The 16,125-nt window shown below is 46.1% G+C and overlaps 2 protein-coding genes across 3 annotated transcripts in view; one reads left to right on the top strand and one right to left on the bottom strand.

The window, feature by feature from the left end:
• Positions 1-466: 466 nt before the first annotated feature.
• On the bottom strand, positions 467-1,759 carry LOC100120100 (M-phase phosphoprotein 6). Its single transcript, XM_001605893.6, has 3 exons — positions 1,314-1,759; positions 1,143-1,237; positions 467-1,057 (listed from the first exon to the last, which is right to left on the bottom strand). The coding sequence occupies exons 1-3, from the start codon at positions 1,365-1,367 to the stop codon at positions 757-759; spliced, it is 450 nt and encodes a 149-aa protein (XP_001605943.1). The 5' UTR covers positions 1,368-1,759; the 3' UTR covers positions 467-756.
• A 64-nt stretch (positions 1,760-1,823) lies between these two features.
• The window catches only part of LOC100122502 (E3 ubiquitin-protein ligase MIB1), a 48,292-nt gene continuing 33,990 nt past the window's right edge, over positions 1,824-16,125 (top strand). Inside the window, exons 1-9 of one of the 2 annotated variants that reach the window (XM_003424028.5) lie at positions 1,824-2,258; positions 2,463-2,810; positions 2,902-3,102; positions 3,174-3,293; positions 3,377-3,706; positions 3,805-3,952; positions 4,157-4,398; positions 4,507-4,704; positions 7,286-7,437. In XM_003424028.5, coding sequence (XP_003424076.1) covers positions 2,154-2,258; positions 2,463-2,810; positions 2,902-3,102; positions 3,174-3,293; positions 3,377-3,706; positions 3,805-3,952; positions 4,157-4,398; positions 4,507-4,704; positions 7,286-7,437 — 1,844 coding nt within the window. In that variant the 5' untranslated portion in view covers positions 1,824-2,153. The remainder of the gene's footprint in view (positions 2,259-2,462; positions 2,811-2,901; positions 3,103-3,173; positions 3,294-3,376; positions 3,707-3,804; positions 3,953-4,156; positions 4,399-4,506; positions 4,705-7,285; positions 7,438-16,125) is intronic. The other variant, XM_008214333.4, reaches the window with a different exon arrangement.

Raw genomic sequence — 16,125 nt, 5'->3', positions numbered from 1 at the left:
TATGATCAATTGGTTCGTGGAGTGAAATTCGGAAGCGCGGTTTGATTGGGTCTGTATCGTGAAGCGAGCGAGCGCAGTTATATTCTTGCGAACATATTTAGGTGCGCGCATGATAAAGTCGCAATATATATTGATGACGACGTTGCGATCGACGCAGATATAATACTGAAATGCGCGAAATTCAAAAATTAGATCTACAAAACAATAATTCATGTCGTTTTTTGTCTTGATCGACGCTGATATTAGACGAACCGGAATACTATCTGGAAATTGCATTTGTTATAAACTTTCCTAGCTAACAATTGCCACTTAGTTTATCCTCGTAAACAAAAGTCAAGGCGTGGGTACATTTTTTCGTTTTCTGAATAAATAATTTACATTTCACTAGATTATACCAGAGGCAGTCTACTGATGTCTGTATACACAATTTCGGTATCATGTTGCTATTATAAAAGTATTACAAAAGTTTGTCTAGGTCCTATTTATTCTTATTTACAACATTTCAACCATCTGCTCTTTACAAGAAATAAAGTTATTTCAGACTGGTCAAAATACAAAAAAAACTTTTAATTTGTCACATTAACAATCAAATAATAATGGTAAAGTGTAAAGTTTGTCAATATAAATATGTTCATATGTTATGCAGTTTTGTCTTTTTGTTTTAAGTATTAAAACATTAATATTAAAACTCTATGATTGATGCTTCTGCGTAAACAATAATTCATAATTAAATTATAAAACAACGTCCTAATCAAACTAATCATCTACGGGCTTTAAGAATTTCGGTTTTTTCCTTTTAGGCTCTTGCTCATCTTCGTTAACTTCCTCTTTCTTATTGTCCAGGCTTCTCACATTGATTTTGGTAGTGGCCCTCCACCTTGCAGCCATCTGAGCATCTGATACGTCAGTGTCCATGTCATTCTCGACTTTTGGGTTTTTCTCCATTTGCTCCAACTCCAAAAGCCTCTCAAGTTCTGGATTTTCTCCTTGAAAACTTAATCGTCCTTCGATCAGATCTTCACAGAATATATAACTTGCTTCTGTGATGTATCGTCCCCTATTTGACAACATAAATATCTTTAATAACAGCACAAGTTAAAATGAAATAATAATGTAAAAATAAAAAGAAAAATTTTACTGACGTTTTCTTCGGCAACTGCTGTTGACTACTAAAATAATCTTCACCTTCCTTTTGATACGTTTGTTTTTCTACTTTATCTTTTGTCCTTTTCATGAACTAAGTGGAAAACATTCTATTAATTAATGAATACAAATTTAAATAATGTCATCAATTAAAGCATGCACAAACTTACTTTCATTTCCAAAATAGATTTGGACAAATATACTCTGTTCGCATTTCTCGCCATGTTTGATGTTTAATACTGTAATTTAAAAATTTCACTTTAATTCAATATGTTAAATGTTTCTTTTTTTATTTAAAAACAACAAGTCTTGCTCCTCCAGTTGGAGGTTAAGTTTTTGTACACAATCTCATGCACAGCGTGCGAGAAACGGCAAACGGCACCGATGTCGGCAAAAGGCGTGATTTCTCATTTCATCATGTTGGCCAAAGCTATTTTATACGTTGGCACCTCTAGCAAATTTTGGAACATTTAAAAATCTTAATAATTGTAATAATAACTACATTATATAATATAAAATATTAGCAAACAACTAAAGCTTCTAGAAACATTTATTTATGTGATCAAATTCACGACAGCTTGTCTAAAATTTTTGCGACTCGCACAGTTTTTAAAATCGAGTAAAATGTTCCAGCGAGCGAAAAGCGGACCACGAGAGATTACATTCCAACAAGAGAGGCGAAACTCGGAAACTGATGCAGTGGATACAAAACGACAAAACAACTTGTGCATTTGATAATAGTTTAAAAGCCATTAGAATAGATAATTTGTTCTACTGTTAAACAATGCTCGCATGATAAATCATGGTTTATTTTTACGCTCAACCAGTCGACAATCAAGTGATTCCGGAATATGAAGAATCTTGTGCTGAATTTTCGCATTTATGACACAGTATGCGTTTGACAAGTTGTCTAACATGGCGGTACACTCATCGTGAATGCAACAATACCTTTTTGCAAGGTCTAGTACCTATATTTTTTCAACGCGGCGGGCAGCTGATAAGCTGCAATAATGGAAGTTGGCGCGAGCACGGGGACTCGCGGGACGACGAGGTTCATGATGGAAGGTGTGGGAGCCAGGGTGATACGTGGACCCGAGTGGAAATGGGGCAAGCAGGTTAGTTGTTATTAGGTTATAGCTTAAGTTATTCTCTATCTTTTTGGATCTTTACATGCACTTTCCAGTTTCGTTCGTTCCTCTTTTGACTTTCAAATTAAAAATATGTTTAACTATACAGTTGGCATTCGCATTCTGTCCACTAGTATTTGTTTGGCTGATATTTTTAAGACCAAATTGTGAAAGTCTACTATGATTTTTTAGGACGGAGGAGAAGGGCATGTAGGTACAGTTAGGAACTTTGAATCACCGGAGGAAGTAGTTGTTGTCTGGGACAATGGTACAGCAGCCAATTACCGCTGTTCAGGAGCCTTTGACTTGCGAATTTTGGACTCGGCTCCTACAGGTGTTAAACATGATGGGACGATGTGTGATACTTGCCGACAGCAGCCCATTTTTGGTATCAGATGGAAATGCGCCGAATGTAATAATTATGATTTGTGTTCAATTTGCTATCACGGAGATAAGCACCATTTGCGTCACAGGTTCTACAGAATTGCAACACCAGGAAGTGAAAGAGTTCTTCTTGAACCAAGGAGAAAAAGCAAAAAGGTACCTAATGCGAACTGTTTCTACAACATTTTCCACTTCAAATTTTGGTTTTCTGGCTATGAAAATCATAAATTTTTATTTGTATTTTCAGATTGCTATTCGTGGAATCTTTCCTGGAGCCAGAGTAGTCAGAGGTGTTGACTGGCAGTGGGAGGATCAGGATGGTGGTAATGGTCGTAGGGGAAAAGTTAATGAAATTCAAGATTGGTCCGCTGCTAGTCCTCGTTCAGCTGCCTATGTTATATGGGATAATAGTGCCAAAAACTTGTATCGTGTTGGTTTTGAGGGAATGGTATGGAACTTTCATTCAATTATGCATTTAACCTACTTGAGTCTTCTATTAAAAATATTCTTTTTCATCAGGCTGATTTAAAAGTTGTAAATGATGCCAAAGGTCAGACAGTTTATAGAGATCATTTGCCTCTTCTTGGAGAACAAGGTCCTGGACGTGCTGGTCCCCATGGTCTTGCAATTGGTGATCAGGTATGAAATATGCAAAAATGGCTCTAAAAACAGATGATATGTTTTATATTTTATTGCAAGTACATGGTTATTTCGTTTAATAGGTAAATGTGGACTTGGAATATGAAATAGTTGACTCCCTTCAACAAGGACATGGAGGATGGACCGATGGAATGTTTGAATGCCTCAGTGCCACTGGTACAGTAGTAGGGATCGACGAAGATCATGACATAGTAGTTTCTTATCCAAGTGGAAATCGTTGGACGTTCAATCCTGCCGTTTTAACTAAAGTTCAAGTCTCTATGCCAGTAGTGAATTCAATTTCTGACAACCAATCGTTTGCTGTTGGTGATTTAGTTCAAATCTGTAATGATTTAGACAAAATCAAACTTTTACAACGAGGTCACGGTGAATGGGCAGAAGCAATGACGCCGGTATTTTTGTTATTTTAATATTTAAAAGATGAAAATAGAGTCATGAATTAATAAGAATAATTATAATTAATATTGATGAAATTGATGTTCTTTTGTAGACTCTGGGAAAAATCGGAAGAGTTCAACAAATCTATCATGACGGTGATTTAAAAGTAGAAGTTTGCAGTACATCCTGGACTTACAATCCACAGGCTGTAACAAAAGTAGCAAGCAGTGATGGTACAGTGCCAGGAAACAGCAGTGGTGGTTAGTACACTCTATTCAGATATCACATCAGCTTCTTTTTACTCGGACAAGTGATAATCTTGTAGATTATTATCTATTTCTTATCTCTAACTAAAGGCAGAATTAAAGGAATATTTATAATTTTATACATTAATAACTTTGCTTAAAACATGTTTGCCGATCGGTAATAAATAATGAAAGATATTATAACATTATTTTTTACAGAACGACTCTCAGCATTGTTGAAGAAGCTGTTTGAAACACACGTATCAGGCGACGTTAATGAAGAATTGGTAAAAACTGCTGCCAACGGTGACGCCGCAAAGTGTGAGGAATGTTTAAAACGCCCAGAAGCCGATGTGAACGGTATTTTTGCTGGACATACTGCATTACAAGCAGCAAGCCAAAATGGACACTTAGACGTCATCAAGATCCTTCTACGATACAAAGCCGACGTTGAGATCGAGGTAATTTGGGTTCTCGCATTATTAACGTATATGTCCATTTAAGATAAACGATAAACAAAAGCTAATTGTATTATCTTCAATGGTTACACGTTCACATAATTTTTCCAGGATAAAGACGGTGACAGAGCAGTTCATCACGCTGCTTTTGGCGATGAGCCTGCCGTAATGGCCCTACTTGCCGGAGCTGGAGCAGACCTAAATGCTCGTAATAAAAGACGCCAGACAGCATTGCACATTGCCGTCAACAAGGGCCATGCCGGGGTCGTTCGCACACTTTTGGAATTAGGTTGCCATCCTAGCCTTCAGGTAAATAGCCTTTATTCCATGATTTCTTATGCCAATCCAAACACATCTCGATATTAGCTGCAATCGCTTACATTCATTCTCTTTATTTCGAATACGTAATTCTGGGGATGAATTAGATTCGGTAGCTCCACTTAGAATGCTAAGCCTGACTGATGAGTGATGTTATTTAAACTAGATACATGCAGCGAGCTTTATTTAATTTTCAATCTCGAAATACCTCGAAGAGAAATATGGAATTTTCTACAGTACGCGTGTCTGACCAAAACGCCGCCTTACTACTCGCTCGATTTATTCGTCGCAATTGATTTCTTTTCCATTAACATGAATAAGCGAAACGCATATTGTTAACGTCGATAAATATTTATACTACTTGGAGCCAACCAATCTTCTCCGTTTATTTATGTTTCCCTCTTCTAAATATTCATGAATACAAAAGAAGCATAGAGTATATACGCGAGGCCGTCAAAATTTCATTCCGCAATAAATTCTTCTCTCCCGCAGTACACCTATATACAGAGCAAGAGCTGCATTTTCACATAGTATACGTGGTATATACAGGCCGAGGAAAATAACACTCGGGGTATAATTCAACATTGAAATAGTCCATCCGGGATAAGCCGAGCCAGGATTAAGCCGGAAATATTATAAAGATATCAAAAATTCCTCGACGACGAGTCCGCGCCTTATTCTTCTCCTTATACTACTTTTCCTTTTCTCTCTTTCTCCTTCTTCCTCGCGTCACACTCAGCCATCTATTCCACTTCCACTTTCCCGGGCCGCGACGAGCATTTCGCCTGATAACGGCTCCGCCAAATCCTCTTAATCCAAAGCAGCCATTTTTTACGGCATTCTAAGCTCGAGCGCGGTTTTATTCCCTCTTCGGATTTCCCTACGCTGTGCTATGCTGCTCGTTAAATCTCGTTGCAAGACGCATTATCGTGAATAATGATCCCGGCGTACTATATACACGCGAGCGAGCATTATTTTTTATTTTTACACTCGATATCGACGTCGCTACCGCATCTCCCTCGCTCTCTCGTTTTGTTCTCTCATTTCGGCTCGCAGTGTACCGTCGTAATTGAATTTTTGAGTTACGCCCCGGACATTATTTACAACGCGCGACTCTTGCTTTTTAATTTCGTTTTCGCATTTTTTTTTAACGAGTCGTCCTTCTCTAATTTTCGAATAATCCCGGGGATCTCTCGACGACGAGCGCGCGCGCGTGCACGCTGCAAAAGTGCAATAAATATGCGCTTCGCAAGTGCGCAATATTTCACGGCTTTATTCTCAAGAAACTTGGTAAAATGCCTCTGTCCACACAAGCCGACCGACGATGTAATTTATTTTCAGCTTCCGCTGCGTCGAATAAAACGCTAATTGAAACGTTAACGCTTCTCTCGAAACGGTAAACAAAAGCCACGCAATCAACGCTTTTCTTCACATAACGCTCTTTTAATTGAAGTTATTATTTTTTTTTCTAGCTCGGCGCGTTAATTGCCACCTATTATACTTTACGGCGCCGCGTTCCTGCAGATGCTAATTTACATAAAAACGTGCGATACATTATTTCGCCTCGGTGAAAATCGCGCAGTACATCTCTCGCCACGCTCAACAAACGTTTCACGAAGAGCAGAAAGTGCCTCACGTCTGGCAGTAGGTGCGAAAAATGGGCTACAGCCCCTGCGCTGCTGGAACCTTGAAAAACTCTCTTCCTCTTGGCTTTCGAGAACTTGAGCTCACGGAGACTTAGCTCTCTTTCTCACACTGTATTATGGCGTGTATAGAAAACACACAGCGACGCCTCATATACGCGGAGGTTAACCGCAGAAAGGAAGCTTCTTCTTCGGCCGCGTTTTCTCTCTGTAGTTGCAAATACTTTAATCTCGGGCGTCGCGTCTCCTCTTCGACTCACTGCTGCTGCCGCCGCTGTAGCGGATTTTCTCGCGCGAGCGCAATTTTTTTTCGTCCGCGAATCTCGAGGCTAGATGCACGGGGACGGGGGTTCAGACTCGATAGAGGTAAGCTCGGTAAGCTCCACTTCTTAACTAGTCGGGGGGAATAAGGCTTTGGTCCTGTGGGAAAATCCTGCTGCAGCGTCGATTCTCAGCGTGTGCCCCGCAACCTAAGCGCGAAAGAGAGAGAGAGAGAGAGAGAGAGAGAGAGAGAGAGAGAGAGAGAGAGAGAGAGCTCCTGGGCTTTAGTCTGCTGCTGCTGGATGACTTTGGAGGTTGCTGGTAGCTGGAGTTGCTCGTTTTCCGCTGAAGAGCTTCGGGGCGTTTTCGCGAAAATTGATAGGGAAAAATGGGTCGTAGGGCGGAATGAGGTTGTGCAAGTTTTAGGATGGCCGATCACATGAGATTGTTTAGATGTGGACTTTTTGGCTCGTTTGGGCGAAAAATTAGCGAGCGAGCTTGGCGAGAAGAAAAATCAAATAACGTTACATTTTCCGCGCTGACGCAACCAATTTACTCTTGTCGAAATACCCTCTCTTCTTTCATTCTCTATCTCCTCACTCTCGCTGACGTGAAAGGGCACTTTTCAAGAGTTTCATGGCGATTTTTTCTTTTTTCATCATCCCCAGGACTCGGAAGGAGACACGCCACTTCACGATGCTATTTCCAAGAAACGCGATGACATGTTGGCTCTGTTGTTAGACCATGCAGCTGACATCACCCTCACCAACAACAATGGCTTCAACGCTCTGCACCACGCCGCGCTTCGAGGAAATCCAAGGTAAGACGCGAATATATTAATAATCCGGCCGCGCCTGCTGCTGCTGCTGTTGAAATGCTCGTTATGCACCAACTGAAATCTCTGATTTATGCTGAACTTTTATTCGCGATTCTCGACGTTGCTATTATTATTATGATCGTCATTCGCCCGTTTACTCTCTCTCTCTCTCTCTCTCTCTCTCTCTCTCTCTCTCTCTCTCTCTCTCTCTCTCTCTCTCTTTCTCTCCTACATTAATGCGTGACGAAAATTAGGTCGCGCGTAACTGTCTTACTTTTGAAATATGTACACGGAATGGTACTCAGTCCGCGTCGCGGGTTGGAAACCGGAAACTTGCCTCTTAGCCGAGCCGGAAGGAAAAGTCGGAGTAACGCGTCGTCGTGGAGCTTTGAGGAAAGCGCGAGATGAGAGCACGGAAAGAGCACTCGTCGGGCAAACATCCGGTCGCGATGCTAATAATACAAGGCTGCGTTTTTCCGCGTACATCTCTCTTTGCCAAAAAAAGCTTCGACCCTCCATTACCGGAAAAGAGGGAAAATCAGCTTTCAATAGTTCGGTCGAGCGTACGACTTTGTAAATGACGTAATACGTGTGGGCTCTTCAGTATTCCGTCGGCGCGCAGTAGCCAGTCCGAATCGTTTTTTCTTCCGATCGATGCCTGTATGTATCTATAAGGAAATTTAAAGGCCGATCCGTCCTCTTCCGGTTAGCGCAGAGAAGAGGGTTGTACAGTAACGAATGGCTCGTTTTCTGCGTGTATGTGGGCGGGTCGTCGTAGTAGCGCATGCCAGGCACGATTAAAATTTCGCCGAGCATGTCCTGCATCTGGGACTACATATACTATATGCTCTCTCTCTCTCCCTCTCTCTCTCTTTCTCTCTCTCACACGCAGAGGGGGGTAGGATTCGCGACTCACGTAGCTATGACGTGAGTCGCGTTTCTCAGCTAGAGCGCGGACGCGCCTGAAATATTGGCAAGATATGACAAAAGACGGCCGGCTATAAATTCTTTGAGCGATTTCGCCGCCGTCGCGATGTATGTGTGCGTGTGCGAAAGATTGAACGGAGGCGGCTATATTGCCGCTTGTTGTTTCACTTCTCGTCTGTGGAGAAGGAGACAGAGAGAGAGAGAGAGAGAGAGAGAGAGAGAGAGAGGTCCGGTGTTATGGGATTTCGGCGAGGATTATTTGCTCGGAAAGTTTGCAGGGGTATCTTTTTCTTCTTCTTCTTCTTCTTCTTCTCTTCGAGGAGTTATAATAAACGAAAATATCAGCGCTTCTCTCCATATTTGTTAAGACGGAGTAATATCGCTGGGGGTGTGTGCATACACCGAGACAGACACAAGGAGGTCGCATTTTATCAGCAGCAGCACGTCAAGACTCGGGGAAACGCAATTACGGGGCGAAATTGCCAAACAAAGTGCGTCTGCTATCTGTCTTAAGAAACGCCGGCTACTACTACTGCTGCTCTGTGTGTATAACAGAGAGCGTAAGGGAGAGAGCGCTGCATTTAAAAAGATATCAGCTTCCTTCACGAGGAAGTAAAAAGTAAATTTTACAGCCCCACTTTGGCCCGCGGCCGCGAGCTGCCTTACGTTCTCGGTTTACTCATTAGCAGAACGAGTGCGTACTTAATTAATTTTCGCCCATCAGACACTCTTTCTTTTTTTCTTTTTCTTCTTTTTTACGCTCACCGTTTAAGACTGCACATTATTGCACGAGTCTGAATCTCGGCTCTCTCGTGCTAACAAATCAGACCCTACGCGCCATTCTGCCCAGCATGGTTCTCTGCGCGTAAATATCGCGGGCATTGACTTTTCCCGAAAAATTCCATTAAAAGGCTCTCCTCTCTCTCTCTCTCCGCGAAATTCGAGGGTGCACAAAAAGCCGGGAATTTTTTGCACCATCCGTCTCCCTATCGAGCAGCGGCTGCAGCGCGCGTGACAAATGAAAGCGTGCCGGCGGAGCGGCCACGGATAAGCCATAGAGAAAGGAAGAGAAGCAGAAAACAGCGCCCGCGTCAAACGCACCGGAGCCGATAGCAGCCGGCGAAGGAAAAGCGCAGATATATGTACGCCGCGAGAGAGAGAGAGAGAGAGAGAAGAGGATTTCGAACGATGAAAACCACTTTTGGATATTGCGCCAAACTCTCTCGTCTCTCTTGCTGAGAGAGAGAGAGAGAGAGAGAGATATATATAACGCTGCACACAGGCCGCAAAAGAGAAAAAGAGCGAGAGAGAAAGCGGCCACGTCGAAGAAGAGGGCAAAAAAACAATGCAGAGGGAGCGCGCGACGGTGTTACTCGTCGCGGCGAGAGAGATATACGTCGAATAAGGAACGGCCATCGAATGCCATTACTTCCGAGCGAAGGAGCCCCGGAGCATTTAGGTATCGTAAAATTCACGGATGCCGGCGTCGTCGTCGTCGTCGTGCAGCTAGCAGCGCGCGCGGCGGGATTACGAGTTTGCAGTAGCGCGCACGCACGGCTGCCTCACTCCGAAATCACGATTTCTCTCTCTCTCTCTCTCTCTCTCTCTCTCTCTCTCTCTCTCTCTCTCTCTCTCCGCTGTATTGCAAATGGCTTCGGTTATTTTCGGCCGTTAAGAGGATTTCTGTTATCCCTTATATATTCGCCGCCGCCGCCGCCGCCGATGGAGGAGAGAGTCGTCTCCCTATCTTCTTTCTCTTTGATATAAGCTGCTGCTTCTGCTGGCCTTTATGGACCCGCGAGCTTTTCGCTGTTGCATATATTAAGTTTATACAGTAGCTTTGTCTTCAAGTGCACACACACGCGCGTTGGTATGCGGTTGCAGGACAATTAGCTTTTTACTGTCGCGCGAGCTGGATGCAAGTTGTCTACTTGTTTCGGTGCGGTATAGCTGTGTGTGTGTGTGTCGCGCTCGGCAAACTTGGGAAACTTGATAAACCAACAATAAGCCGGCTCGCGAACTTTGGAGCGACCGACGGACAGATGTTTGCCGCGCGAGCTTGATACTTTGCGGGGAGTGAAACACTGATGCGCGGCCGATTGCTCTGTATCGGAATCATACGTTTGTTATCGATTTATCGCGCTGATTCGCGAGCGAATTGTTTACACACGCTAATTAGAAAATCGTAATCAGCTCCTCTCGCGGCGAGCTCGGCGGCGAGAGATATCACTTGCTTCGTGGGAGTAAAAAGAAAATTAGCTCGCCGGACGTAGGTATAAGTACTCAACGAGCCTTCTCTCTCGGGGCGACACAAAGCGCGTCTTTTTCGGCGCCTCTCAGCTCTCCTCGAGTCCCGGGAGCGAGAGCGGGGAGAAAGAGCCTCGGGGCATCGCATCCGCAACAGCCGCGCCCAGATTATACTCCACGCGATATTCCTCGCAATTATACGCGCTAGCCTTTTTTCGCTCCACTCTCCTCTCGCTGCAGCGCAAGCAGATCGGGCTCCTCTTATCTCTATCTATCTATCTCGGTGTGTGCAGTATATATCCATCTGCGCACACACGAGCGGAGGGACAGTTCGCGCCTTTCATCGTCATTACGTCCGCGTCGATGGGCAAGTATCGAGAGCTGCGGCAGCGGCGTCGCGCGGGTATAAATCAGGAGCCATATAGCTATGTGTATCCATACAGGCGAGGGACGTCGGCGCGCGGCGGAGAGGGCAATTACGAGAACGGCTGATTATACGCCGGGGCTCTGTAGCCGGAGAGTGAGAGAGCGAATCGCGCGACGCTTTTATATACATATATACATACGAGCGCACGAAGAGAGCGAGCAAGAGAGAGAGAGAGAGAGAGAGAGAGAGAGAGAGAGAGAGAGGCATTTGGTGAGAACACCGGCCCAATCTACATACATTTACATCGCGGCCGTTTTAAAGCCACCGGCGCTACTGCCACCCCTTTGTTACACGCCGCGCTCGCACCACTTCCTCTATATTCTTCTCTCTCTCTCTCGCTCTCTCGCTCTCGAGTTGGCCCCTGCTACTATACTCTACCAGAGAGCGCGTGTGTGGGTGGGCTGCGACTCCCTTGTCGCCCGCTGAGCTTTTCGCCGCCGCTCTGCCGCTCCCAAATGTATTTCGTTCCACCCCGCGCTGAAATAAAAGAGCTGCCCGCGCGCGAGCTTCCGAGTGCAAGCCCGGGCTTTCTTCGAGTGCTTCTTAATGCGAGTTGCGAGTCCTCTCTGCAGCTTCTTTTGCCCCCCCCCCCTCGCTGAATTCGTTTATTCCAGATCTGCGTCGCCTAATTTCGATGCAATACGGGAGTGATCGTTATCCGCGGCCCGCATCGCTTACATCTTACTATCGCCGATATGCGACGCCGGGAGAAAGAGTACAAACCTGCGATGCGGCGAGGGATGGAGAAAAAGCAGCAGCAGCAGCAGCAGCCGAGAATCGCTCGCCAAGAAGAAAGAAGCCTCCCGCTCGCGCGGGGCACAAGATTCGTCGAGCAAGACGGAAAAAGAGCTCGCTTTGCAGAAGCCGCTGAAGAGTGCTCGAGAGAAAAGGATCGTTGGATGGCGCCCAAAGCGTAACGAAGGCCCGTAGCCCGCGTCTTTTTTCTTCCGCTTGAAAGGCCCCCTACTTTCTCTCTCTTCGCGTGTATTTCGACTCTCTCACTCCCTTTTCGCTTCGCTGAGTAAGTTGCAGTCGTCGTCGTCGTCGGCGTCGCGGGAAAATAAGAAAAAGGAGGATCGCGCGCGTCCGATAAAAGTTGCGCCATGCAAAATAAGCCCTCACGACGCGCTTATATGCGCAGCGTATACGTGTTTCGCGGCGCGGTGTACGTGCGCCGCAGCACAGCCATTAGTCGCGGAAAGTTTCGACAAGTATGCTCGCGGGGCGAAGTTTTCGGGGAAAATGAAAGAGGATTATAAAAGCTCGCTCGCCTCCGCAAGCGCACGCCCCAAGATTGGGGTAAAATTAAAGTCGTTACTCCTCGCGCTGCGCTGCGAAGGCATCGATGTACAAGCGACGCTGTGCTGCAGGCGAATTGAAACATTGTCGCAAGCTCGCAAGCTTATAATAAATCTCGGGAAGCTACTCTCTCTCTCCGCAAAGTTGCCGCTCCGAAAGTGCCGAAATTCGCGAACTGCGTCAGCTGGCCGTCCAAATTAGTCCGGAATTTCCGAATATCGCGCTCGCGTATAGCCGAAAGTCGATTTGCATGCGCGCGACGTAGCTCGGATAAATATTGCCGGGTACACTCGAATATTCGCGCGGGCGCGCGCGTGTATGAGCACACAGCACACAGATGCAATCAGCGGTTATGAAATTCAAATAAAACAGCAACTAGCAGCAGCCCGAAATTGCGGTATCGGAACGGGGCATCTTGTATGTGTGTCTAATCTAATTCAGCCGGCCTATAATACTGCACCAACGAGCTCCGTTTAAATATTCAACGCCTTCGCAGCTAGCCTATATACCGACTATCCAAAGCTAACGTTGCTCCTCTGCGCGAAGATCGTCAATACATTGCACTGATATCCGGAAACGGCGCGTTAACGCATCGAAGACACGGCGAGTAGAGTAGGCGGCGCATCAGGATTTGCATTAAGCGTACCGGCGGCGTATTATCTCGCAAATGGAGTGATATCCGGTGCGCGCTTGTGTGTACACTACTCGCAGGGGGCGCCTTAACTTCTCCGAGCGCGTGCAGCCACGTGGGATTGCTCTCTCTCTCTCTCTGCTGCAACTTATATTATACAACGTGGCGCGTTTTCGTAATGGGCGGCGCGCGGGCGACACGAGAGATCGAGGGCTGGAACTCGCGTTAGCCGGGTTTTAATCCCCGCTGAGCCAGTCGGTAAGTCAAGCCAAGCTGCGCATAACTCTTCATTCGCAAGGTTAGCCGCGGCATAACTGTAACTTACTCTCCCACGCGTTGCTCGGTGCAACTTTATCGCGGCTGCAGCTCACGTCGAGGAAAAAGAAAACTCTGTCTCTTGTTTTGCGCTGAAATTTTCCTGGCCCCTTTGCCTACTTGATCGATACCGCGCCGTCGGGTTAAATATCATCGGGCGTCACGCGAGATTTTCCCGAGCGAAAAGAAGAAGAAGAAGAAGAAGAAGAAGAAGAAGAAGAAGAAGGGCTACGCCGGACAGTCTAATCTCGGCTCGAGGGTGAGATTACTGGAGCGTCGGCGCGCACGTGTGTACGCCTACCGCGTCCATAAATCAAGCGGAAACCGTGCCTCTCGCGCTCTGGATGCCGGCACAATAAGGCATTGTCCTATAGCTGCCGCTGCTATAGCGAGACAAAGCTCCAGCCGGGTCTTATTCACCTGCAGCGCGACGCTCGGCAAACGAGCCGCGCGCACTGTACGCTGCCCGAAATTTTCGCCCTCTTGAAAAGTGTCGGGCGTTGCGGCTAATGCTGCTCTGCTTTCTCTCGCTCTCCCAGTGTTGCGTAACCGAAAGGGAGTAAGATCGAAGCTGTACGCGCTGCGAAGTGTCCTAAATGGGTTAGATATATATATATATATATATATATATATATATATATATATATATAGAGAGAGAGAGAGAGAGAGAGAGAGAGAGAGAGAGAGAGAGCCGTGTCAGATTGAATAATATATCGGATAGCCGGTGTATTACACTGTACACTCCGCAGCCGGAAACTGAACCAGAGACTGTCGGCAGCTCCGACTCTCTCTCTCTCTCTCTCTCTGTTCAGCAAGCGATCCGTGAAAATTCGATTTGGGAGCTTGTCAGCTGGCGCTGACTGTCTAAAACATCGATTAGTTTCCAGTTAGCGCGGTGTGTCTTGGGTCAGCGGCGGCTAATGGGTAAACTACGGAGAGCCATCGAGAGAGAAGTTGAGCGAGGCTGATGGCTCTATATCATAGCCAACTACTGCGGCTCTCGGGGCGATTTTTCAGCCGAAATTAAAGCGGAATCTCGATCCTCCTCGGATGTAATCTCCATCTGAAACGGATGTCCCGTGAAGGCAGTTAGACGCGAGCGCGCGCGTATACATTATCGCCGCTCCATAGTCCCTATCCCGCGCGCACATAGAGCCGCAGATATAGACAGAGTCGTGTCCGTCCGGTGCATTTGAAACGTGTGATGGCACGGCACAGTCGCGGAGGGGTAGGTAACGAGAACAGCCTGGAGGGAACAGTTGGCGTCCCTCGAGGGAACCGACACCACGGCTTTATTGCGGCAATAAGAGTTATCACCCGGTGATAACTGCCCCCATAACTTTACTCTCTCTCTCTCTCTCTCTCTCTCACTCTCGCGATGAATAAACTCTGTCTGTCCGTCGCGTCTGGCGCACCGCGGGACGATTCTCTCTGTGCTCGACTTTTTTTATCTTCCGCTCTGTACGGCTATTTTTTTGCTCTCTTTTTTTGAAGCATCGCGTGTTTGTTACGATGGTAATCATTGCACTTCTTTCTCTCTCTCTCTCTCGTTTAAAAAGGGAGTTAAGGACAATGGAGTGCCGCTGTGACGGCGATATTGGTTCTCTCGGCGACGACTCTCTACTGTGTCTTTCTATCCGTATCTCTCTCGGCTTTTTGTTGCCCCCAACGACGCTCTCGCCTCTCGTTATACGCTTTAGATCTACCCTTTGATACGCGATGCATGAACTTTCAACTTAAAGCGATGGATGCTACCGAAACTGCGTATGTACACATATACATTCGCGGTGGCCGGATTCTACCTCTCTGTCTCTCGTTAAAAAAATTATACTGCAAGGAGCTTTTTTATTTTATTTTTATCCGCTCCACCGTCGGGCAGCTCTGCACGCGCGAATAAAAAACTTGGACCATTCCGCACGCGGCGTATGGATAATATCGCACACGCGGCTGCGGAAGATTAGTTCGGAGGGCTATACATTCCGACGTCGCTCCGCAAATTGCAAAAATTTGAAGAAAAAAGTCAGCCCCCGACTGTCGCGTTACATTTCATTAAATCTACATTAGCCGCGGGACGGGGCCGAGCGAGAGTGAGAGAGGGGCAGAAATACAATGGGTTTTCGCGCTCGCGCAATTCGACGAAATTTATGGCGCGAGTCAAAGGCCGACGGACGACGAGGCGTAATTAAAAATAGTCGCGACGTGTTGTGCACCGTGTATAAGCCCCGCGCGGGGCACGTATACTAATAATACACGCGGTAATTGATGTGAAGCTAGCTGAGAGCTCCTGCTAGCCGTTACGTCAAATTCTGGCGTATTCTTTGCAGCAGCAGATGAAAGAGAATCTCTCACGATCGGCGCCGCGTATTCTCTCGCTGCCGACATAACCGCCCGCGAGAATTGTTATTATCGTTTCGAAAGAGAAGCAGAACTATATACACAGAGCGATGGAGCGCGAGACGCGGGGAGTATCAAGTAGTAACGCTCGCGTATTGGTCATCCAAGACACGAGCGCGTGGCAGCGCACACGAATCGTGAATATTAAGACCCGGCGACGGCAGACATTCCGGTAAAAATGTCACGCAGCAGTAGTTCCATTGAAAAGTTGCCGTAGACTCGATGTATACAAGAAGCATAAAAGCTAGACGAATGAATAAGACCTCGCTGCGGAGAGAGAGAGAGAGAGAGAGAGAGAGAGAGAGAGAGAGAGAGAGAGAGAGAGAGAGAGAGAGAGAGAGAGAGAGAGAGAGAGAGGAAGGAAGGAAGGAAGGAAGCGTGTGTCATAGTTCGTCCGTCGCGCGTTTTGATTTCATATCCAGCAAACACGTATATAACTTATATAGCCTTG

The sequence above is a fragment of the Nasonia vitripennis genome, chromosome 2 (assembly GCF_009193385.2).
Source record: "Nasonia vitripennis strain AsymCx chromosome 2, Nvit_psr_1.1, whole genome shotgun sequence".
NCBI classification, from domain to species: Eukaryota; Metazoa; Arthropoda; class Insecta; order Hymenoptera; family Pteromalidae; genus Nasonia; species Nasonia vitripennis.
The sequence above is the reverse complement of the archived record's forward strand: the minus strand, read 5'-3'. Positions and strand labels throughout refer to the sequence as shown.

Excerpts from the sequence above, each read along its gene's own strand:
- LOC100120100 (XM_001605893.6), bottom strand. The coding sequence starts at position 1,367 with ATGGCGAGAAATGCGAACAGAGTATATTTGTCCAAATCTATTTTGGAA. Across the intron at positions 1,238-1,313 it reads AATCTATTTTGGAAATGAAA|TTCATGAAAAGGACAAAAGA; the intron begins GTAAGTTTGTGC and ends TTTTCCACTTAG. Across the intron at positions 1,058-1,142 it reads CAGCAGTTGCCGAAGAAAAC|GGGACGATACATCACAGAAG; the intron begins GTCAGTAAAATT and ends GTTGTCAAATAG.